This window comes from Panthera leo, chromosome B2 (assembly GCF_018350215.1).
Source record: "Panthera leo isolate Ple1 chromosome B2, P.leo_Ple1_pat1.1, whole genome shotgun sequence".
Taxonomy (NCBI): Eukaryota; Metazoa; Chordata; class Mammalia; order Carnivora; family Felidae; genus Panthera; species Panthera leo.
Genome location: NC_056683.1, coordinates 88,945,428 through 88,971,028, shown reverse-complemented (window position 1 = coordinate 88,971,028; position 25,601 = coordinate 88,945,428). Strand labels below are relative to the sequence as shown.

At 36.4% G+C, this 25,601-nt stretch overlaps 1 protein-coding gene across 4 annotated transcripts in view; it reads left to right on the top strand.

Moving 5' to 3' along the window:
* The window catches only part of COQ3 (coenzyme Q3, methyltransferase), a 29,653-nt gene extending 4,372 nt beyond the window's left edge, over window positions 1–25,281 (top strand). For 3 of the 4 annotated variants that reach the window (XM_042939431.1, XM_042939432.1, XM_042939433.1), the window contains 6 exons: window positions 5,985–6,111; window positions 8,366–8,518; window positions 11,486–11,585; window positions 12,552–12,794; window positions 23,017–23,176; window positions 24,377–25,281. In XM_042939431.1, the coding sequence (XP_042795365.1) occupies window positions 5,985–6,111; window positions 8,366–8,518; window positions 11,486–11,585; window positions 12,552–12,794; window positions 23,017–23,176; window positions 24,377–24,597 (1,004 nt within the window). In that variant the 3' untranslated portion in view covers window positions 24,598–25,281. Of the gene's footprint in view, window positions 1–606; window positions 2,199–5,984; window positions 6,112–8,365; window positions 8,519–11,485; window positions 11,586–12,551; window positions 12,795–23,016; window positions 23,177–24,376 lie in introns of those variants that run through there. The other variant, XM_042939434.1, reaches the window with a different exon arrangement.
* Window positions 25,282–25,601: the final 320 nt, after the last annotated feature.

Here is a 25,601-nt window from a genome sequence, read left to right as displayed (position 1 = left end):
CTATCTGAGGACTCGTGGTTCTGGCCAAAGAGGGCGCAGCCCCCGGGCCGCCGCCATGTGGCCAGTGACCTTTGTTTTCATTTTGGTTGAGCCCTTGCCTCCGGAGCCGGCGACCATTCCGTGCTGGCTGGAGTCTGAAGGTCGTTTGTTTTCTTCCTTTGCCGCAGCGGGAAGACACCAGCTCTGCTGTCTCATAATTCTTGATAGCGTTGTATTTTGTTTTGTATGCACGTATCTTGCCTTTTTTTTTTAGAAAGAATTTAAGGCAGCCATATTACTTTTTTTGGTTAATTCAGCAAACCTTATTGGCAAGTAAGATCAAGAAAATAACGTACTGAAACTGATGATTGTAGAAGACCCGTTTCATTATTTAACTTCCAGTGTTAACCAGAAAGTTAAGTTTATTACCCTTTACCTGAAACTCATTTAACACATACTGTGTGCCATGCACTGGGAATTTTTTTTTTTTTTTTTTTTTTTTTAATGAATGATACCTCTGAGGTCTCTTTAAGTAATGTTAGAATAAAACTAAGATTAGGATATAATGGGCAAAACGGGAAACTTCCAGGCCCACCAATAGACCTGATAAGTTGGTGCTCCAATACAATGAAAAATGGTGCAGCCAATAAAATTGATGTAAATCAATGTGTGTCCACTTGGAAAAATGATTAGGATATAGCGTTAAGAAAGTTAAGTTACAAATCAGTATGTATTATAAACTTAAGAGATATATAAATGGAACTATATATAGAGAGAATAGAGCTACATCAAAATTAGTGATTTGTGGTGGAAGTGGTAATCTATCATTTTATCATTATATATTGTCAGAATATATTTTTTCAGTAAACATATCTTTTATAATCAGAATTTCAGAAAAATACAAATATTTTCAGATTTGGGGACTGAACATAGAAGGAGCATCTAATACATATTTGGGATCAGGGAAACTTTTTAAATAAGGTATTTAGGAAGCTATCTTGAGGGAATTGGGCAATTTTAGAAGTCGTTGGAGTGGCAAAGGACCATCTTGAGTATCTTGAGATTTCTGGGAAACTGCAAAGTGTTCCTTGAAAAGGAGGGCTGGAGGTGAGGGTGGAGAGTGGCAAGGGATGAGACAGACTTTTCAGGCCATGACAAGTCAATGAAAGGCCATGTAAACCTGAGATTGACTTTATCTTGAGGACAGTGGGAAATTACTGAAAGAGCAATATAATCAGACTTGTGTTTAAGAAAGAACACTTGGCAGATGGGTAGAAAGTGAGATGGTGGCAGACAAGACTAGGCTCAAGGAGACCTTAAGAGTAATCCAGATAGTAAGTGATGATTACTGGAACTAAGATATTGGCAGAGTAGAGGTCTTACACTGTCGGTGTAGTATGTTATAGGCTTTGGGTAAATGATGTTTTGAATGAATTAAATGAAGTTTTCCTTCATTTCTTTAAAATCTCAAGTACCAGAAGGATCACAGATTCAAAGTAGAGAATGAATTGGTAGGATTCTAATTATTAATACAAATTCAGTTTCTTTCAGGTGTGGTGTGGTGGTTTTTATAGCTCTTGAGAATTCTGGCAATACTGATGACCAAGGGGCTAGTTTTACAGAAATAGGGGAGGTGAAGGGGAGGTAGGGGTCATCACTGAGTACAGAGCAGGTACTGTGTTAAAATCTCTGATGCTCAGTTGCGTAGTCATACCTTATATATTCTTATATGCATATCACAGTTTACATAATTCTCTAATACAGTATTTCATTTATCTACCCAAAGTCATAAAGGAGGTGGTATTTGAACTGGGTCTTAAAAGATAGTACGGATAGAAATGGTGGGAGAGAGAATAACATGAGGAAAGGCCTAGAAGCACAAACTTTTTTTTTTGACAATGGTGAAATGACCTTGTTCCCGGACTGTGAAGATCCTATTAAAAAACAAAATTAAAAAAACAAAAACAAAAACAAAAAAAAAACATAAAAGCTCAGGAGAAAAATATTCAGAGACTATGATAAGATAAGCCGTGAAATATAAATGACCATTTGTCTTCGTCCATTTGATTACTCTAACAAAATACCACAGACTGGATGATTTATAAACAACAGAAATTTATTTCTCACAGTTCTGGAGACTGGGAATTCCAAGATTTGGTGTCTGGTAAAAGCTCATTTCCTGGTGCTTAGATGGAGCCTTCTTCCTGTGTCCTCACATGGTAGGAGGGACAAGCTTGCTTTCTGGGGTCTTGTATGAAGACTCCATTATGAGCCCTCATCACCTCCCAAAGGCCCCATCTCCTAGTATCACTTTAGGGGTTAGGATTTCAACAAATGAATTTGGGGAGAACACAAACATTCAGATATAGCCCCGTTAAATTAAGAAGGGACATTTAACCTCATTCATGATAAATTCAAATAACACTGGGATACCTTTTTTGCGTATTGAATTAACAAAAGAAAACATTTGATAATACATTGCATGGGCTGTTGGTGTGGGGAAGGAAGCTAGCGCTAGAAACTGATATTACCCATGGGGTTGCAAACTGGTTCAACATCTATGAGTGGCAATTACAAATTTATAAATGCACATGCCATTTAACACAGTGATTCTTGGGATTTTACCTACAAGTAAGTACTCTCTAAAATATATGAAATTACCTGTGGAATTCAATCTTTTTTTAAAAAAATTTTTTTAATGTTTATTTTTGAAGGAGAGAGAGACAGAGTGTGAGTGGGGGCGGGGGGGGGGGGGGCAGAGAGAGAGGGAGACACAGAATCCGAAGCAGGCTCCAGGCTCTGAGCTGTCAGCACAGAGCCCAACGCGGGGCTCGAACCCACAAACCGCAAGATCATGACCTGAGCCGAAGTTGGATGCTCAACCGACGTGGCGCCCCATCTGTGGACTTCAGTCTTCTGTTTTGGAAATAGCAAAAACTTGTAAATAATCTGAATAAATATGCATTAATAGGGAACTGCTTAAATAAACTATGAGATAAACATATAATGGATTACTATGCAGCTCTAAAAGAAAGAGGGGGGTGCCTGGGGGGCTCACTTGGTTAAGCCTCTGACTTTGGCTCAGGTCATGATCTTACAGTTCATGAGTTTGCGCCCCACATCAGGCTCTCTGTTTCAGCACAGAGCCTGCTTTACTTCACATCTTCTGTCCCCACATCTCTCTGCCCCTCCTCCACTAGTGCACACTCTCTCCCTCTCTAAAATAAATGTTTAAAAAAAAAAAAGAAGAAAGGAAGTTCTTTATGCTCTGTTATGAAATCTCCAAGATACCATGATAGGTGGAAAAAGCAAGGTAGGCGAGGTACTTTGTAGTATACCCTTTTGTGCTTTTTAATTTTAAAATTATTTATTTTGAAATAATCTAAGACAAGAAGTTGCAAAAATAGTACAGAGAATTTCAATATGCCCTTCATTCAATTCTTCAGTGATAATATCTTACCTAACCACAATACATTGTAAAAGCCATAAAATTGACATTAGTATGATACTATTATTAAACCATAGACCTGATTTGGATTTTACCACATTTACATGCACTTGTGTGTGTGTGTGTGTGTGTGTGTGTGTGTGTGTGTGTGTTACCACATATATAGATTTGTGTAATAATCACTACAATCAGAATATGGAACTGTCCATAATCACAAAGAAATCTCCTAATACTACTCCTTTGTAGTCAGACCCTACCCTGACCTTAACCCTTGGCAATCATTAATCTGTTCGCCATTACTATAATTTTACCATTTCAAGAGTGTTGTATAAATGGAATCATACAGTATGTACCTTCTGAAATTGCCCCCCCACCCACCCATTGAATAAATACCCTTGAAATCTATCCCAAGTTCTTGTATCAGTTTTGATTTCTGATTTGTATTTCATGATATGGGTATAACACGGTTTGTTTAGCAATTCACCTATCATAGGATATTTTGGTGTTTCCAGTTTTTAGCTATTATGAATAAAGCTGCTGTGAACATTTACATACAGGTTTTTGTGTGGACATAAGTTTTCACTTCTCCAGGATAAATGTCCAAGAATGGAATTGTTGGTTTGTATGACAAGTGTATGTTTAACTTGAATAGGTTAAAGTGCTAAACTTTTAGCTTTCCTCAGTATCTGTATCATTTTACATTCCCACTAGCAATATGTAAGAGATCTAGTTGCTTCATATCCCAGTGCAGCTTTGGTTATACGAGGGTGATTAAGTTTTAGCCAACATGATAGGCATGTAGTAGCCTTCATTTGTATTCCTCTAATGGCGATTGATACTTCATGTCTCTTCATGTGCTTATTTGCATCTGTATCTTCTCTTTGATGAAATGTCTCTTCGTGTCTTTCTATACCCACTTTGTATACCCACACCCATTATATAATTGGATTCCTTTGTTTGTTGTTGTTCTTGTTTGTTTTATGAGAGTTGGGTTTTACTGTTGAGTTTAGAAAATATCCTTACATATTCCAGATACAAGTTCTTTGTGGGGTATGTGTTTTGCAAATATTTTCTCCCCGTCTGTGATTTGTCTTTTGTTTTTCTTAACAGAGTCTTTTGCAAGGCAAAAGTTTTAAAGTATTTTTTTTCAATTTTTTTAACGTTTATTTATTTTTGAGACAGAGAGAGACAGAGCATGAATGGGGGGAGGGTCAGAGAGAGAGGGAGACACAGAATCCGAAGCAGGCTCCAGGCTCAAAAGTTTTAAATTTTAAGTCCAGTTTAATCAGTATTTTCTATTATGGATTGGGCTTTTGGTGTCAGATGTAAGAACTCTCTGCCTAATCCTAAATCATGAAGATCTTCCATAGTTTCTTTTAAAAGTATTATGGTTTTACATTTAGATCAATGATCCATTTTAAGTTCATTTTTGTATAAGAAGTGAGATTTAGGTTTAAATTTTATTTTTTGGTCTATGATATCCAGTTGTTTCAACCCCATTTATTGAAATGACTATTTTCTCCATTGAACTGCTTTTGCACCATTGTCAAAAAATCATTTGAGTGAACTTTATAATGTCCCTAGTAATTTGCTCTAAGGTCTATTTTGTCTAAATGTTTATTGAACATCTGTTATGTTCGCAGCAGAGTAACTAGTTCATAAAGCAGGTCTCTATGTAAGTTTGAACATATAGACTGTATGAGTGATTATTTTAGTATGATATGTATACACACACACACACACACACACACACACACAGTGTTTCCTTTGTAAAGGGTGTTCAGCCTATGTATGAATCCATTTCATGTAGCTAACGTGACAGAATTTGAGCTAGTTTTGACAAATCTCTGAATTCATATTATCCTTGTTTTAAAAGGTCACAGTTTTGTTTTGAATATGAGTTTTTTATAATTGTGCAGCATAATGCTGGTGCAGAAACGAATGGCATGAAAAACTTTTACATATGCATTACTTTTTTTTGATAATTTACATTTCAGAAATTTCTGATTAGAGTTAGATGGCAGAATGCAAGACTTTATTTTATGTTTTAGAATAAAACCCCAGGGGCGCCTGGGTGGCTCAGTCGGTTGAGCGTCCGACTTCGGCTCAGGTCACGATCTCACGGTCTGTGAGTTCGAGCCCCGCGTCGGGCTCTGTGCTGACTGCTCAGAGCCTGGAGCCTGTTTCAGATTCTGTGTCTCCCTCTCTCTCTGACCCTCCCCCGTTCATGCTCTGTCTCTGTCTCAAAAATAAATAAACGTTAAAAAAAAAAATTAAAAAAAAAAAAAAAAGAAAGTTAAAAAAAAAAAAAAAGAATAAAACCCCAAATTAAGGGGAAAACCCTTTTGTTTATCAATTGTAATCAGTTGTGTTTATCAATTGTGTAATCCCTGCCCATCAGGGATTTATACTGTGAAATGCTTTCTCTAGACACTTAATTTTTATTTTCAGGGGTGCCTGGCTGGCTGAGTTGGTAAAGCTTGTGACTCTTGATCTTGAGATTGTGAGTTTGAGCCCCCGTTGGGCATAGAGATTATTTAATAATTTTTATTTTCAGTTTATTCAGAGAATCAGTTCAGTTGGACTCCACAGACTAAACCATGGGTTTTCAGTGAATACAGAATCATGTGGTTCAAATCCTATAGAATGACTTTTGCCTGCTTGAATAGAATAAAAATTTACAGGTAAGTTTATTCATTCCTGTGGCAAAAATTTACATAATTATGTACAATAATAGTTTAGTATTGATTGTGTTTAATAAACACTGTTAGTATGAAATAGTGTATATGGTTCGATTAAGGTATCTTTTATTTATTTAAATATTCTTATTTTTCCAACAACTTTTAAATTTGGAAAATTTCAAATCTATAGAAAAGTTATAATACAGTATGCATCTAGTGCATACCTTTCATCCATATTTAAATATGGCTTTTATTTTTAATGTAAGACTGTATTACCTAGAGATGTACTTTTTACTTCCTCATTTGTGACAATATAGAAATAATGCAGTGCTTCAAATCATGAAGGATTTGGGTACAACATAAATATGATCAGGTGGGTAATTATACAGTTTCTAGGTGGTAAGACTGAATCAAAGAATGTCTTTCTGTATTTGTATTTTATAAAGCAATTTCTAACCTTGTGAAAAATACTGCATAGAGTTAAGATATGAACTGTGTTTCCCAAGTGCATGCTCTACTTGTAAATAAGCTAGCTCCTTTGAAATTGGGTGTATGTGAAATCATTGGTAGTCAACTGACTAACCACATGCTGTTACCTATTATAAATTAGACATTGATTATTTCATGAAGCATGGAAAAAAGATGGTAAATTCATAAGACAGTATTAAAGAAGCATGATATTTAACTCTTAAAAGGATCATAAGTAATCAATATAGAATGTTCTCTATGTAGCGAAGAAAAACATGGTAAAAATTTGAAAGGAAGGCATTACTTATTCTAATGTAACAACCTTATTCTTTCTTACCCAAGAACTTCTGGAGTGTTTTCCTATTATATACTTTGACATGGAATATGGTAGAGTATCTGATCCCTATTTAGTCCCTGTGTGACCCCATTTTATTAAAAAAAATTAGGTGAATTCTATACTTTCCTGGGCCTTTTTTATTAGATTATTCATTTGACAGATGTTTCCTGAGTACCAGCTGTGTTCTAGGAACTGTGCTAATCTCTAGGAATAAAATCGTAAGTGAGACAGTCCATGTCTTGCCCTCGTAGTGCTTAGTGAGGAGACATAATCAAATTGTCACATAGCTCCATGAAAAAATACAAAGTTATATGGAGGTTAAAATATGACCCAGTTTTGAGAGTCAGGGAAGACTTCTTAGATAGCATTACATCTAAACTGAGATCCGAAGGATGAAAAGGAATTAATTAGGTATGCAGAGGAGGGAAGGGAATGTGAGAAGAATGGTCCAGGCAGAGAGAACAACATACACAAAGTATCTGAGGATGGAGCAAGTAGGGTCCCTGCAAGGAAATGACAGAAGGCCCATGCGGCTGGAATGGGGAGGATGAGTAGAGTAGTGGAAAGTGGGTTTGGGGAGGGAAGAAATTGGGGACCAAATAATTCAGAGCATTGTGGGCTGTGCTAAGGATTTTGAGTTTTTTTCCTCATGTCACTGGGAAACCATGGAAGCATTTTAAGTGGAAAAATAGCATGATTGTATTTATATTTCAGTGCACTCTGGATGCATTGTAGAGAACAGATTGGTGGGGGTGGGGGGGGTGGTGAGGTAGGAAGCAGGCAGCTTCCTAGCAGACAGCTACGACAATAAATAGTTCAAGCAAGAGACGATAGTAGCTTGGACTAGGGTGATAGCACTAGAAATGAAGAAAGATGGGGGCGCTTGGGTTCAGATCCTGGCTCTACTCTGACTTAATCTCTCTGAGCCTCCCTTTTCTTTTCTGTGTAATAGGGGTAATAATAGTATCTACCTTACAGAGTTACCAGGACAATTAAATAAGATGACATATGACATATGTGGAGTTCTTAAATAATGCCTGGCATTTAGTAAGTGCACAATAAATGACTGCTATTACTATTTCTACTTCTATTACTACTATTCCTATTTATATTATTATTATCATCATTGCTGTTACATGTGACCTAGAAGGCCAAGTTTTGTAGCATTCCATTTTTGTTGTAATTTACTTTGAAAGCAAATTAACTTTGTTTCATCTGTGAATATATATGTGTATAAATATATATGTGTATATATGTGTGTGTTTATAAATATGTGTATATTTTTTTGTAGTGTGATTATAAGAAAACTTGGTTTTAAAGCATCAAAAATGAGCAACACGTGTATTTAAAATCTAATAAATTATAAATTAGAATATCTGCCTACATAATATATCCCCTGTTACATTGTTTTAAATGTCTATTTTTGTCTGGCTCTTTATTTTGACCTCTTAGGTACCCTTGGACAAGACTGTACAGTACTTCTCGGACCACTGTAGACAGCAGTGAGGTAAAAACATTCCTGGCCCTGGCTCACAGGTGGTGGGATGAACAAGGAATATATGCACCTCTTCATTCTATGAATGACCTGAGGGTGCCATTTATTAGGTAATGTTCCAGAAACTCTTCAGTCTTTTAAAATATAATTCTTTTCAATAATGTATCTTATTTTATTTTTAAAATAAAATACATATTTTTAAAATATGTATCTTAGTTTATTTTTCTCTTGGTTTATACTTAGGTTCAAAATGCTGCATTTTAAGTTTGCTTTGGAAATTGGAGGGAGACATTCTTTTCATTGTCCATTGTTTGAAGTCATTAATTTTCTAATAACATTACCTAAAATCTAGGCTGCTTTTATTAGTTAACTTGAAGCATTTTGGACAATTTCAGGTTAATTAGAATTAAATCCTTATGAAAAGGAACTAGGATCCTATGGTATCAAGGTCATTTTATACTAACTTTGATGTTTAGACAGTCTGTTTAAAAAAATTTTTTTTTACATTTATTTATTTATTTTTAATTTTTATTTTTTTTCTTTTTTTTCAAAAAAAATTTTTTTTTTTTTAATGTTTATTTTATTTTTGAGACAGAGAGAGACAGAGCATGAACGGGGGAGGGTCAGAGAGAGAGGGAGACACAGAATCTAAGACAGGCTCCAGGCTCTGAGCAGTCAGCACAGAGCCCGACGCGGGGCTCGAACGCACATACCGAGAGATCGTGACCTGAGCCGAAGTTGGACGCTTAACCGACTGAGCCACCCAGGCGCCCCTAACATTTATTTATTTTTGAGAGACAGAGCGAAACAGAGCATGAGTGGTGGAGGGGCATAGGCGGGGGCCGGTGGTTGGGGGGGGACACAGAATCCGCAGCAGTCTCCAGGCTCTGAGCTGTCAGCACAGAGCCTGAAGCCAGGCTCGAGCTCACAGATGGCTAGATCATGACCTGAGCCAAAGTCAGACTTTTAACTGAATGAGCCACCCAGGCGCCCCTAGGCAGTCTTGATAAAGGGAATACTACTGTGACAATTCAATTCAACAAATATTTATTGAGAACTTATCTTGTACAAAGCTTGGGGGACTCTACTAAGATACTCATCATTTGAAACATAATCCATGTTCTTCAGAAACTTACAGTTTTCTGTGGGAGATAAAGACAAGGGTTAATCAGACTCCATTTATCAAGGAATTGTTAATTCGGTTTTTTGTCCATTTATTTATTTATTAGGGGCACCTGGGTGGCTCCGTCAGTTAATCGTCAGACACTTGGTTTTGGCTCAGGCCATGATCTCACTATTTGCAGGCTGCAGCCCCGCATTGGGCTCTGTGCCGACAGTGCAGAGCCTGCTTGGGATTCTCAATCTCTCTCCCTCTCTCTCTGTCCTGCTCCTCCCACCCTCTCTTTCTCTCTCAAAATAAATAAATAAACTTAAAAATTTTTAAAGAAATTTTTTGAGCACCCAGTATGAGCAAGGCACTGTTATAGACACAGAATGTCTGACTCAGATTGCCGTTAAGGAACTTCTTCATTGTTTTTTGCTGGTTCATCCAGACTCAGTGAAGCAAAAGGGATATATTATCACCTTTCTATTACCTCTGAATTAGTGCATCACTGAAACACTAAGAAAAAGGTAGAAATATCATTTTGTTAGGCTGGATCCACGGTTCTAAAGGTGTGGGTCCTGGACTAGCAACATAAGTATTACCTGGGAACTTGTGAGGAATACAAAATCCTCAGGTCTTGCCCTGGCCCTCCTGCCCTGGGGGGTTGGCAGTCTGTGTTTTAGCAACCCTTTCAGGTGATTCTGATGCACATTCCGTTTGAGAATAACTCTATTCTCTGTCTGTATTTAGACATCACACTAAAACAGATTATCCAAGGAAGTATAAGTTATGGTTAGAAATGTAGATTTTATTCTGAGCATAATTGGAAGCCATTGAAGGGGAGTGATATGATCTAAATTATAATATAAAGGAGTCATTTTAGCCCATCTGTGAAGAATGGGTTGGACTTCATTTGAAATTGATCCTCTCTGTATAACATTCTGATATTATCTACTTAACCACTGTGTAGGTTATTCTTATAAGTCAGTCAATGTTAATAGCAATAAAAGATCCTGGGGCACCTGGCTGGCTCAGTAGAGCATGCAACTCTTAATATCAGAGTTGTAAATTCAAGCCCTATGTTGAGCCTTCTTAAAAAAAAAAAAAAAAAAAAGAAAAGACAAAAAAGATATTCTAAGGTATCCTCATTAAAGTATAAATAAAATTCATATATAGTCCAACTTAAAAGTCTAGTTTACATTATGTTAGGTATATATTTGTGGGTGTATCTGTGTGTGCTTCTGTTTTTGAATGTGGTAAAGTATTACTATGATTATCTTAGAATTAAGTTAACTTGATTTGGATGCCTATTTACATGATCATGAAAACATTACTAACTTAGAAGATCAAAAGAGAATCAATTTAGAAGGGACTATAGGTAAAATCTGAAAATATAGATCACCAGTATGTTACGTCTAAGCCCTATAAAATAGCCTATTTGTTGCTGACATGAAATGGGTCTAGTTAGTACTGACAGTGTAGGTCCTCGATTCCCCAGTTGACATATTTCAAGCAGATAAAAACTAAATTGTTTTTAGTTTTCCTTTAGATTACTACTAAAGTAACAACTCATAATTATTACTGCTTTTGATAATTAAAAAAGTAATTTAATGCTGAAAATAAAAGGTCTTTTTACCCCCCAAAATCAATAATCCATTTAAAATAAGAGTTTAATGTTTCCTTGAAAATTGTACACTTTTAGGATTTTATTGACAGGGCTGCGTAGGTGGCTCAGTGGGTTAAGCGTCAGACTTCAGCGGGCGTCATGATCTCACAGTTCATGAATTGAGCCCTGTATCGGGCTCTGTGCTGCCTGCTTCCAATTCTGTGTCTCCCGCTTTCTCTGCCCTTCCCCGGCTCGCACTCTGTCTGCGTCCCTCTCTCAAAAATAAATAAACATTAAAAATTTTTTTTAAGATTTTATTGACAAAATTAATAACTTTCTTTTATATGTTTTGGATTTTAAAAAAAGAGACAATCTTTTAAAAACAGTTGCTGATCACCAGCCAGGCAAACCTTTGTCTGGGATGAAGATTCTTGATGTTGGCTGTGGTGGTGGATTATTAACTGAAGTAAGTAATTTACAACTTTCCTGCCATTTTTAACTGGGAAAGATTTTGAGAAAAAGTAGGCTTCTGACTCATTTATTTGTTTAATAAATAGTATTGTTTGTTAAAAAAAACAAAATGCATAATGTTCTTAATATTTTTACCATTGTAACATTAATACATGCTTTTTACCTTCTTAAAAAATATATATAAAATTTTCAGAAAATTATAGTAAGGATTTTTTTGGTTGTTTTTTTGTTGTTTGTTTTTGCACAAAATTGGACACTGGTCATTCAAATAGCTTTGATAATTTTTTTGTCTCTTCTAAGAGATTAGGCAGTTTCCACTGGTTTAAATGCAATGATAAGCTATTCCTTTGCATTTATTTCAGTATCAAAACCTAAGAGTATTGCCTGCTTGTGGGGTTCTCTCCTCTTCTCAGGTGCTTTAGAGTACTTGGAAGAATACTCATTCACTCCCTTTAAAAAATATTTGCTTTAACTTATATTTATGCCAGGCAGCTCTATTTTGTTGTCTGCTATCAACATAATAACTTTTTGTGCACTTTAAATATGTTAATACTGTATTATGTGCTTGTAATTGTATCTATAGAGGGGTGCCTGGCTGGCTTAATCGATAGAGCATACAACTCTTAATCTCAGGGTTGTGAGTTCAAGCCCCACATTGGGTGTGGAGCCTACTAAAATAAAATGAGTTAAAATAGAACTTTTCCCCCGGCTCCCCACTATTCTCAAATAATTCTTCATAGGTTTTTTTGTTGTGATTATTATTCACTCTTAAGCTTCTTATTATGGTAATTGTCAAATGTGTACAAACTAGAGAAAATGGTCTAATGAACTTCCATGTACCCATAAACAGTCTCCAATAATTATTCCCTCATGATTAATCTTGTTTCCTTTTTGATAAGCTTTTTATTGCCAACATGTGTTCTGTTTTCTTCCTGAGGATAACAGTTTTTTATCCAATTAGCCTCTAGGGCGGCTTGGAGCTTCAGTTACTGGAATCGATCCTGTGGATGAGAACATTAAGACAGCACAGCAGCATAAATCATTTGATCCAATCCTAGATAAGAGAATAGAGTACAGAGCATGTTCCCTGGAAGAGATTGTGGAAGAGACAACAGAAGCATTTGATGCTGTTGTAGCTTCTGAAGTTGTAGAGCATGTGATTGATCTAGAAACATTTATACAGTGCTGCTGTCAAGTGTTAAAAGTAAGACTTACTGGGTTTACTTGTTTGTTTTTTTTTTTGAGTGTGTATATGTATTCATAGCAATAAATATTTCATAATACTTGAAACCAGGAAGCTAAGATTAGGGGATAGCATCTCTGCTGGCAGTACTTCTGCTTCTCAGCTTGCACTCAATACCAGGGTTTTCCAGATACAGTATCTTGATATCCAAGAATCTTGGGAAGTGTTGGTGCTGAACATTATAATTATAAACAATAGATTTAAAGTGGTAGTTTTCCATTGGTATAATCCGGATTAAATACCTGATAGATATTGAATGAGGGGCGCCTGGGTGGCTCAGTTAGTTAAGCGTCCGACTTTAGCTCAGGTCATCATCTCACGGTTCATGAGTTCGAGCCCCGCGTCAGGCTCTGTGCTGACAGACAGCTCAGAGCCTGGAGCCTGCTTCCGATTCCGTGTCTCCCTCTCTCTCTGTCCCTCCCTAGCTCATGCTTACACTCTCTCTCTCTGTGAAAAATAAATAAACTTAAAAAAATAAAATAAAAAAATAAGATATTGAATGACAATTATTAAGAAATTGATTTGGATTAATACTTAAAAATCAATAAAAACCATTAGTAGTGTAAGTTGACTTAGCATTTCTTAAGTATCTCTGTATGTGATATATATAACAGTTTTTAGCTTATAAAAGAATACTTCATATATATGATTTCATTGATTTTCCCTACAACCAGATGAGAAAGGTAAGCAGGTACTGGTACTGGTGTGACCAGTAAGCAGGTACTGGTATTGGTACTGGTGTGACCAACTTGGACCAAAGGAGATCAATATTTGAGAGATATCAGAGTTTACTTGGTCTTTTGGGTTTTTTTAATTTAGGTACAGTTGACATACAATACTGTATTAGTTTCAGGCGTATAACATATTGATTTGCAATTATATACATTATGAAATGCTCACCACAATAAGTGTACTTCCCATCTGTCACCATAAAAAGTTATTAGAGTATTACTGTTTTCTCTATGCTGTACTTTTCATCTTCATGACTTACTTGTTCTATGACTGGAAATTTATATCTCTGAATCCCCTTCACCTATTTTGCCTGTCTCCCACCCATCTCTCTTCTGGCAATCCCCAGTTCTCTGTATTTATGAGTATGTTTCTAGTTTTTGTTTGTTCACTTGTTTTGTTTTTTAGATTTCACAGGTAAGTTAAATCATATAGTGTTTGTCTTTATCTGTCTGACTTATTTTACTTAGCATAATTCCCTCTGTGTCTATCCGTGTTGTTGCAAATAGCAAGATCTTATTTTTTTTTTTTTATCGTGAGTAATACTTGATGGTATACAATGTATTCTTTATCCATTCATGTATTGATGTACACCTACCTTGCTTCCATATCTTGGCTATTGTAAATAATGCTGCAGTAAATATAGGGGTGCATATGTGTTTCAAATTCGTGTTTGTTTTCTTCAGGTAAATATCCAGAAGTGGAATTGCTAGATTCTATGGTATTTCTATTTTAATTTTTTGAAAGAACCTCCATATTGTTTTTCATAGTGGCTGTACTAATTAACATTCCCACCACCAGTGCACAGTGTTTCTTTTCTCTCCATAGTCTCATCAACACTTGTTATTTCTTGTCTTTTTGGTACTAGTCATTCCTACAGGTGTGAGATGATATCTAATTAGAGTTTTGATTTGCATTTCCCTGATGATTAGTGATGTTGAGCACTTTTTCATGTTGGTCATCTATATTTCTTTGGAAAAATGCCTATCCACGTCTTCTACCTGTTTTTCAATCGGATTGATTTTTTTGGTGTTGAGTTGTAGCAGTTCTTTATATATTTTGGATATTAACTCCTTATCAATTATATCATTTGCAAACATCTCCCATTTAGTATGTTGCCTTTTTATTTTGTTGCTGGTTTTCTTTGCTGTGCAAAAGCTTTTTTTTTTTTTTTTTTTTTTTTTTTTTTAGTTTAATATAATCACAATTGTTTATTTTTGCTTTCCTTTCCCTTGCCTAAGAAAACAAATCCAGAGAAATATTGCTAAAGCTGATGCTTTATTTAACATGCTGCGTATGTTTTCTTTTAGGAGTTTTATGGCTTCAGGTCTTAGATTTAGGCCTTTAATCCATTTTGAGTTTATTTTTATGTATGGTGTAAGAACGTGGTCCAGTTTCACTCTTTTGCATATAGCTGTCAAGTTTTCCTAGCACCATTTTCCATTGTATGTTCTTGCCTCCTTTGTTGTAGGTTAATTGACCATATAAGCTTGGATTTATTTTTGAGTTCTCCATTCTGTTCTGTTGATATATTTTTGTGCCAGTACCATATTATTTTAATTACTGTAGTTTGTGGTATAGTTTGAAATCTTGGGTTATGTACCTCCAGCTTCATTCTTTCTCAAGATTTGGGGTCTTTTGAGGTTTCATACAAATTTTAGGATTATTTCTTCTAGTTCTTTAACCAATACTTTTGGAATTTGGTAGAGATTGCATTGAATCTATAGATTGCTTTGTGTAATGTAGACATTTTAACAATATTAATTCTTCCCATCTGTAAGCATGGTGTATCTTTCCATTTATTTGTGTTGTCTTCAGTTTCTTTCATCATTGTCTTATAATTTTCAGAGTTTAGGTCTTTCACTTCCTTGGTTAAATTAATTCCTAGGTATTTTATTCTTTTTTGAACCCGTTGTAAATGAGGTTGATTTCTCTCTCTGCTAGTTCATTATTAGTGTATAGAAATGCAACCAATTTCTCTAAATTAATTTTATATCCTGTAACTTTACTGAATTCATTTGTTAGCTCTAATAGTTTTTGGTGGAGTCTAGGGTTTTCTATATATAACATGTCATCTGCAAATAGTAACAGTTTTACTTCTTCCTTACCAATTGGAATGCCTTTTATTTCTTTACCTTGGCTGATTGCTACAGCTAGGATTTCCAGTACTACGTTGGATAAAAGTGACAAGAGTGGACATCCTTGCCTTGTTCCTTATGTTAGAGGAAAAGCTTTCAGCTTTTCATCATTGAATGTGATGTTAGCTGTGGGTTTTTCACATATGGATTTATTCTGTTGAGACATGTTCTCTCTATACCCACTTTGTTGAACATTTTTATCATAAACATGTTAAATTTGTCAAATGCTTTTTCTGCATCTATTGAGATGGTCGTATGATTTTCATTCTTCATTTTGTTAATGTCTTGTATCATGTTTGTTCATTTGCACATAGTGAACCATTCTTGCATCTCTGAAATAAATGCCACTTGATCATGGTGAGTGATCCTTTTAAAGTATTATTGAATTTGGTTATTAGGATGTTGGTCTGTAATTTTCTTTTCTTGCAGTGTTTTTGTCTGGTTTTGGTATCAGGGTCATGCTGCCCTTATACAAGAAATTTGGAAGCATTTATTCCTCTTCTACTTTTTGGAATAGTTTTGAAAAGGATAGGCTTTAACTCTTTAAATATTTGGTAAAATTCACCTATGAAGCTATCTGATCTTGGACTTTTGTTTCTTGGGGGTTTTTAAATTACTGATTCAATTTTGTTACTGGTAATTGATCAGTTCAGATTTTCTATTTCTTCCTGATTCAGGCTGGGAAGATTGTGTGCTTCTAGGTATTTACCCATTTCTACTAGGTTGTCCAGTTAGTTGGCATTGAATTTTTCATAGTTGTTCTTATAATCCTTTGCATTTCTGTAGTGCCAGTTATAACTTTTCTTCTTTCATTCTGATTTTATTTATTTGAATCCTCTCTTTTTTTCTTGATGAGTCTGGCTAAAAGTGTATCAATTTTGTTTGTGTTTTCAAAGAACCAGCTTTAAGTTTCATTGATATTTTCTTTTTCTTTTTTTTTTAGTCTCTATTTCATGTTTTTATGCTTTGATCTTTATTATTTTCTTCCTTCTATTAACTTGGGGCTTTGTTTATTCTTTTCCTGGTTCCTTTAGGTGTAAGGTTAGATTGTTTTATTTAAGATTTTTCTTGTTTCTTTAGAGTCAGTCATTGCCATAAACTTCCCTCTTAAAACAGCTTTTGCTGTGTCCCAAAGATTTTGAACCATTTTGTTTCCATTTTCATATCTCTCCAGGTATTTTTTTAAGTTTACTCCCTGATTTTTTTGTTGACCCATGGGTTGTTTTGTTGCATATTGTTTAGCCTCTATGTGTTTGTGTTTTTTCCAGTGTTTTTAGTTTATTTCTGTTGTGGTCAAAAAAGATGATATGATTTCAGTCTTCTTAAATTGATTGATTTTTGTTTTGTGGCCTGAGGAGATCTATCCTGGAGGATGTTCCATGTGCACTTGAAAAGAATGTATATTCTGCTATTAAATTTTTTTTAATGTTTTTTTAAATTTATTATTTATTTATTTATTTATTTATTTATTTATTTATTTATTTATTTATTTTTGGGACAGAGAGAGACAGAGCATGAACGGGGGAGGGGCAGAGAGAGGGGGAGACACAGAATCGGAAACAGGCTCCAGGCTCCGAGCCATCAGCCCAGAGCCTGACGCGGGGCTCGAACTCACGGACCGCGAGATCGTGACCTGGCTGAAGTCGGACGCTTAACCGACTGCGCCACCCAGGCGCCCCTTAAATTTATTTTTGAGAGAGAGAAAGAGAGAGAGAGAGAGAGAGAGAAAGCGAGCACGGGCAGGGGAGGGGCGGAGAGAGAAGGAGACACAGAATCCAAAGCAGGCTCCAGGCTCTGAGCTGTCAGCACAGAGCTTGATGCGGGGCTCGAACTCATGAACCACAAGATCGTGACCTGGACCAAAGTTGGACGCTCAACTGCCTGAGCCACCCCAGGTGCCCCTATTCTGCTATTTTTACATGAATGTTATGTATCTCCCTATTAAGTCTATCTGGTCTAATGTATAAATCAAAAGAGCTGTTCCTTTATTGATTTTCTGTCTGGATGCTCTTATCTATTGATGTATGTGGGATGGGTATTAAAGTCTCTTACTGTTATATTATTGGCAATTTCTCCATTTATGTCTGTTAATATTTGCTTTATGTGTTTAGGTCCTCTCTTGTTGGTTGTGTATATATTTACAATTGTTATATTTTCTTGTTAGATTGATTCCTTTATCATTATTAGTGCCCTTTGTCTCTTGTTATAGTCTTTGTTCTAAAGTCTATTGTCTGATGTATATATTGCTACAGCTTTCTTTTCCTTTGCTTCCATTTGCATGGATTATCTTTTTCCACCCCTTCACTTTCGGTCTTTATGCTCTTTAGGTCTGAAGCCAGTGTCTTAGAAGCAGCAAATAGATAAGTTTTGTGTTTTTATCCATTCATCACTCTGTGGCTTTTGACTGGAACATTTAGTTCATTTACATTTAAAGTAATTACTGATAGGTATGACATTATGTTAATTGTATTCTGAGGTGTTTTTTTTGTTTTTTTTTATTCTCTGTTCTTCTCTTGCTTTCTATCCTTGTGGTTGATGACTGTCTTTAGTGCTATGCTTGGATTCCTTTTCTCTTTATTTTTCATGTGTCTCTTATAGGTTTTTGGGTTTTGATTACTAGAAGGTTCATATATAACATTCTACATATATAGAAGTCTATTTTAAGTTGATGGTCACTTAAGTTTGAACACATTCTAAAAGCACTACATTTTTACTACCCCCTCTACATTTTATGACACCTTATTTTACATATTTTTATATTGTGTATTTCTTAACTAAGTTTTGTAGATATAATTGATTTTACTACTTTTGTCTTTTTTTTTTTTAATTTTTTTTAAACGTTTATTTATTTTTGAGACAGAGAGAGACAGAGCATGAACAGTGGAGGGGCAGAGAGAGAGGGAGACACAGAATCTGAAACAGGCTCCAGGCTCTGAGCTGTCAGCACAGAGCCCGACGCGGGGCTCGAACTCACGGCCCGTGAGATCATGACCTGAGCCGAAGTCCGACGCTTAACCGACCAAGCCACCCAGGCGCCCCACTACTTTTGTCTTTTAACCTTTATACTAGCTTTTGTAATGCTTGATCTACTACTTTTACTATATATATATTTGCTTTTACTAGTGAAATTTTTTACCTTTTAAAATTTTCTTACTTCTACTTATGGCTTTTTCTTTTCTGCATAAAGATATCCCTTTAACATTTCTTAGAAGGCCAGTTTAGGGTTGATGAACTTCTTTTAACTTTTGTTTGGGAAACTCTTTATCTGTCTTTCAATTCTGAATATTAACCTTGCCAGGTAGAGTATTCTTAATTGTAGGTTTTTTATTTTCATCTCTTTGAATATATCATGCCACTGCCTTCTGGCATGTCTTCATTTTTTGACATTTTAATTATTATGTATCTTGGTGTGGATATCCTTGGGTTTATCTTGTTTGGGACTGTCTGGGTGTCCCCTGTATGGGCTTTGTGCGCCCTCATGTTGTGACTGGGCTATAACTCTGCAAGTTCTGGTAGGCAGGGTTGATCCTCAGCCTAGCTGTCTGCAGTGACCAGCTGTGACTTCCGCAGGTACACTGGCATACAGGGCAGTTTCCCAGCCACGCTGGCTGAGTGGCTCAGCTGCAGTTTCTGCCCACATGCTGGTATGTGGGGCTGCCCATCCACTCCCCAGGGTAGGAGTGCTGCCACTAGGTGTGGTGGGGCAGTAGCTTTGGGTGTGGCAGGGTGGGAGTCACTTTGGAGGGTCACCTTCCAGGGCAGATAGGTCCGCAGGGGAATGCCAGGGCAGGGTGAGTGGTGGTAGCAAGATAGATGGAGAGTGTCAGAACTGGCTCCCACAAGTATCAGGCCAGCTAGGCTGAAGGAAGGTAAGAAAAATGGCACCTACCAGTACTTCCATTGCTGAAGAAAGCTCCTGCGGATTTCTGCCTTTCCAGCACATGCCCTAAAATTAGTCAATAAATCTCCTTCATGTATAACATTGGTACTTCTCAAACTGCTGTCTATGTGCTGGATGTTGGCCCGGCTGAGGTATTGTGCTAGCCCTTTAAGAATAGTCTTGGTTTCCTATAGACTTTTGCCTCTCCCAGAGTTAAACCCCTCTGAATTTCAAAGCTAGACATTATGGGGGTTCATCTTGTCAGTGTGGGTCCCTGGGGCTAGGAGTGTCCAAGGTGGGACTTGATCCCCTTGCTTCTCAAGGTAGACCTCTGAGCCTGTGATATCCCTTCCAATTTATAGGTTTCCGTGCCAAGGGTTTCGTTCCCTACCACATCTCTGCCCCTCCTACCCTTCTCAATGTGGCTTTTTCTCTATAGCTTTAGCTGTGGAAGAGCTGTTTTGCCAGGCTTCAGAATGAAATGCATTAATGTAGTTGTTGCCTTAGTGTGTTCGTGGGAAGAGATGAGCTCAGGATCCTCCAAGTCTACCATCTTACCTCAAGAATCCAGAGGTCACTTGGGCTTTATGTCAAAGTTCGCTAGGCACTTAAGTGGGGCTTAATGTCACATTTTTTGATTCCAAGTCAGGTTCTTCTCATTACATTGTTATGTTTACATAGTTTGCCACAGACATAGTCCTCTCAAGGTGGTTCCAAATTTTTTAAAAATAAATCTCCTGAAGTATTGTTGCTGTTGTTGTTGTTATTCTAACCCTGTTGTTAATGTAGAGGTAACACCCTAAAGGTCAAGATCTAAAAGAACGAAATGCTTAGCTCTTACGTAATTAGAGCTTTTTAGAAATACTCCTTTTTAAATAAGTTTGGTTTTAGAGAAGATTACAAAGATTGTACAGAATGTTCCCATATATCTGTCCCCCAGTTTCTTCTGTTAACATTTCATAGTAAGGACAGGAACTAGGGGCACAAAGCTGAAGGAGACATCCATGCCTACATGCCAGCCCTGCACTTGCCCACTCCAGAAGGTGAGTGCTTCCTTCGATTTTGTTCCTTAGGCACATCACCTGCCTCACCATAGTCCTAGCCCTATTTCTCAAAGCTGAGGAATTAACATTCACATTATACTATTAACTGCACTGCAGACCTTGTTAAAAATTTTTTTTAAAAATTTTTTTAATGTTTATTTATTTTTGAAACAGAGAGACAGAGCATGAACGGGGGAGGGGCAGAGAGAGAGGGAGACACAGAATCGGAAGCAGGCTCCAGGCTCTGAGCCATCAGCCCAGAGCCCGACGCGGGGCTCGAACTCACGGACTGCGAGATCGTGACCTGAGCTGAAGTCGGACCCTTAACCGACTGAGCCACCCAGGCGCCCCTAAACTTTTTTTTTTTAATGTTTATTCATTTTCGAGAGATAGAGCACGAGCGGGGGTGGGGCAGAGAGAGGGAGCCACAGATCAGAAGCAGGCTCCAGGTTCTGAGCTGTCAGCACAGAGCCTGACACGGGGCTCGAACGCTTGAACTGTGATATCATGACCTGAGTCGAAGTCTGACACTCAACACACTGAGCCACCCATGCACCCCCATACCTTGTTAAATTTCATTAGTGTTTCTGGTAATGCCATTTTTCTCTTCAGGATCCAATCCAGGATTCTGCATTGCATTTAGTTGCTGCGTCTCCTTAGTCTCCTTCAATCTGTTACAGTTTCTTGGTGTTTCCTCTTGAATGAGTTTTATTAGGCTTATCTTCTATCTTCCAAGCAAAACTCCTTATTTTTTGTGTTATATACCAGTCAGTATATGTGAATGGAGATTCTTTGACACGTAATAGGAATGCTGGCATTGTGGAATTTAAAACTAATTTTTGCATTAATAAAAAGCCTATTTAAAAAATGACCATTGCTTACCCCTTTTTCCTTAGAATAAGATTTTGTAGGACACAGACTAGATATTCATAAGTGATTTTTTTCCATGGCTCTACTGAGATATAATTGACATGTAAGTGATTCTTTGTTGTTGTTGTTGTTTAAAATTTATTTATTTTTGGAGAGAGAGGGCAAACGGGGGAGGGGCAGAGAGAGAGGGAGAAAGAGAATCTCAAGCAGGCTCTGTGCTTACAGCACAGAGCCCCATGTGGGGCTCAATCCCACGAACCACGAGATCATGATCTGAAGTGAAATCAAGAGTCGGACGCTTAACCAACTGAGCCACCCAGGCGTCCTAACATATAAGTGATTCTTTTTTTTTTTTTTTTAAGTTTTTTTTAATGTTTATTTATTTTGAGAGAGAGAGAGATACAGAGCACGAGCAGGGGAGGGGCAGAGGGAGAGAGAGAGAGAGACAGAATCTGAAGCAGGCTCCAAGCTGTCAGGACAGAGCCAGATGCAGGGCTCGAACTCATGAGCCATGAGAGCATGACTTGAGCCAAAGTCAGACGCTCAACCAACTGAGCCACCCAGGAGCCCCATATATAAGTGATTCTTAATAAGATATTTTAGAATATTAGAGTTTTAGATAGAAAAGTTACAATAGTATCTTATATATCTAATATCTTACATTTCAGTTTTTAATATAAAGGCACATTGCAATATTTCAGGGTCATCTTTTTTTTTTGGTTTTGGGGTGGTATTTGAGATATTTTCTCTCTCTTTATATATCTATATGCACACATATGTATAGATAATTATTTTGCAAGGAACCTTTGTGACTTTATCCCCATCGGACTAATGAGAATATGTAAAATAGGGAGGAGACATTACTGTTTGCCATTTGTGGGAATAAATATAGGAAACACCATATACAGCCGCTAAAAAATGGCAGACTAAATAGTCTCATAAATGATTTGTATTCATCTAAGTGCTTATATTGATCTCTTTGTATTCTTTACACTAATAAAATCAAAACAAAACAAAAAACTCTCGAACCTTAATCGCTAACATTTTTGTCAGAGGACCCTTGGCGTTACCTGCATGAGAGCGGGGGTGTATGCTGCACCAAACAAGTTAGACGGACTCAGAACCCAAAGAGAAAACAGTATTGTTAGTCCGTAAATGTGGACATGTAACAAGGAAGAGTAGCCTGATCTCATTTCTATATTTTTATTATAAAAATATTTGATACGTATAAAAGAAAGTATATACTATAAATATGTCACAGGAGTGTGATTTTAAGAAGTTGTAAGCACTGTTGCATAAACCCAGTGAGTACATCTGTAGTAGACTGCCTTTAATAATGAGTTTCCCAAAAGAAAAAAGAAAAGTATTTTGGTAACTTACACTTTATACTTATGTATCTTAATTGCACTTAAATTATTTGGAAGGAAGGAGGAGGTGGAGGAAGCCAAGCCTTTACCTAAATGATACTCCTGACATCTAAAATGTTACTTCTGTCCATACTTTTTTTTTTTTTTTTTTTTTAGCCTGGTGGTTCTTTATTCATTACCACAATCAACAAAACACAGCTGTCCTATGCCTTGGGAATTGTTTTTGCAGAGCAAATTGCAGGTATTGTACCAAAAGGTACTCATACATGGGAGAAGTTTGTATCACCTGAAAAGCTAGAAAGCATTTTGGAATCAAGTAAGTATTGAGAATTTTTCCAGTTTTCAAGGCCTAACTGAACTTTTCATGTACCTATAATTATTAATCACACAACCTAGCCCTTAATTAAATGGACCACTATTCCTTGGATGGTGGTTTCATCTCTTAACCAGATCATAAATTCCTTGAAGTTAGGATTAAGTATTAGATACCACTTCTGTCTTACTGGGCACACCTAACCGAGGGCCAAGCAAATCACAGATGATTAATGAATACTTTTTGGCTTGCTTAGTCCTCAGTTGTTGAAGGATCAGGTACAAATGTCTATTATTTACACATCCTTAGTTTGTCCTGTTGAGGCCCTGTGTGTATCAGCTTATCTTACATGTTATTTTTTCTGGTTCTTCCATACTCAGATATACTTTGAACTTCTTGGTCACATTTTGAGTATTTTTTGATACTTACAGCATGCCTTATATTACGGTTCTTTGGGTATTTTTAAGCCCCTGTGTGGCCTATGAAGGCAAGACTGTCCTTTTTGTACACCTTGCAGTGCTTAGCTCTGCTTTGCACATTGTGAGCTTGTGATTTACATGTGGAATTCCTGTCAAGTAAGAATATTTAGTTGGCATTTGGTATTCTATTTGAGTACTTAAACTCATGTATGTCTCGGGTTTTGTTTTCACATAACAGTATATCAAAACCGATTTTACTTGGATTATTATCAGTCCACTGTGATGTAGGAAGTTCTAAAGATTTCTGTAAGTGTATTGTTGAAAACAGGAGGAAAAAGTATTTTAAGATGCTTTATAGGAACAATCAACTTTTGGCAGATGTTTTCTAATAACAGCTTATGTTTATTAAGTACTTACCAAATTCCGAGCACTGTGCTACTTTATACACATACCTTATCTAATTCCAACAGCTCTATGAATATATGTTCTGTCCATGTGAGAAGACCGAGATTCAGAAAGGTTAAGTGACTTGCTCAGCATCACCATCTAATAGGTGCCAGGCTGGGATTTGAACCCAAGCAGTCTGCTTTAGAGTTTTATGTTCTGTGTTACAGTAAGGAATGACCTGTGTGTATTTTTTCCCGTTGAGTCAGGAATCCTTTTTAAATACAGAGTTGCATTAGAGTCTTGGCATTTGGAAGATAAATACTTATTAAATCTATTCTTTCTGATTTTATTTATTTATTTATTTATTTATTTTATTTATTTATTTATTTATTTTCAGATGGTCTGTCAGTTCAAAGTGTGGCAGGAATGCTCTACAACCCATTCTCAGGTTACTGGCATTGGAGTGAAAACACCAGTCTTAACTATGCAGCTCATGCTGTGAAATCCGGGGTACAGGATCACCCAGTGCCTGATGAGTTTGTTTTCAAGGGGGAAACAGAGGAGCTTAGAGGCCAAGACTCCACCAACGCAGGTGCTCAGGAGGAGTTGAAGAAATGAATGGTTTCTAAGTTCTGCATACTATGGCTTGAAAGTCTGGTGTTCACATTTGGAAAAAATATATAATTTCTCTTTTGTGGGAGGATCATGAAGAAAAGAAAGTCCATAAAAAGGGCTAAACCTTGGATAAAAGTTTTTGTTGTTTCATCTAGTAGCTACTTTCAAGGGATTATTTTATGATATATGGTAAAAAAAAAAAAAGTTTTGTCAAGGTATTGTATAATCTAGGCGTTTAAATTCCTCAGCCTTGGTTATATAAATAGAATGTGCATATTTTACTTCATTTTACAAATTATATATACTCATCCAGCATATATGCACACATATATATATATATATAAACATGCTGTAATGTGTTTTAATTTAAAGGAAAGGAATCTGCATTATCTGTGTTCTTTATTGGGTTTTAGCTAAAGGCATTTATGCTTCTGACTTAAGAAACCAAATATAGTTTTATGCCACTTATATTTGGGAAGAGAAAATGTATTTTTTCCTTTAAATTTTAGTTTGTTGGAAAGCAAATGGATAGTTAAATGTATGCTGGATTTGAATTCAAACATTAAAATCAAGAAATTTGGATTATGCTGGACATACTTCTATGCAGTTCCATAAATGTTTTATTGTGACTTTTTTTTTTTTTAAGTAGAAAGGACTTTTTAAGACTCAATTAAAAATTCAGTCATGGATATTTTCTTCTTTGGCTAACATTTTTATAATTAAAGGGACTGACTTGAAATATATTTTTATGCCTCTTGAAATTTGAGAGTCTCTGGCTTTTTCTGAAAGTCCCGATGCTCTATGAGGACATTCATAGAGGCTGTTGACTCAGTGTGACAAACATGGACTGAATTCATGTGACCCAGGTAGAAGGTAAGCTTTTAACTTCCCAGCATTTTTACCTTTAAGCTCATGTTTTCTATCTTCCTTTGTCACTGTTAGATTGAGCTCTCCAGGCAAACACTTCCCAGCCATCTTGGCGTGTCATTTGCTTATTCTCAAAAGTA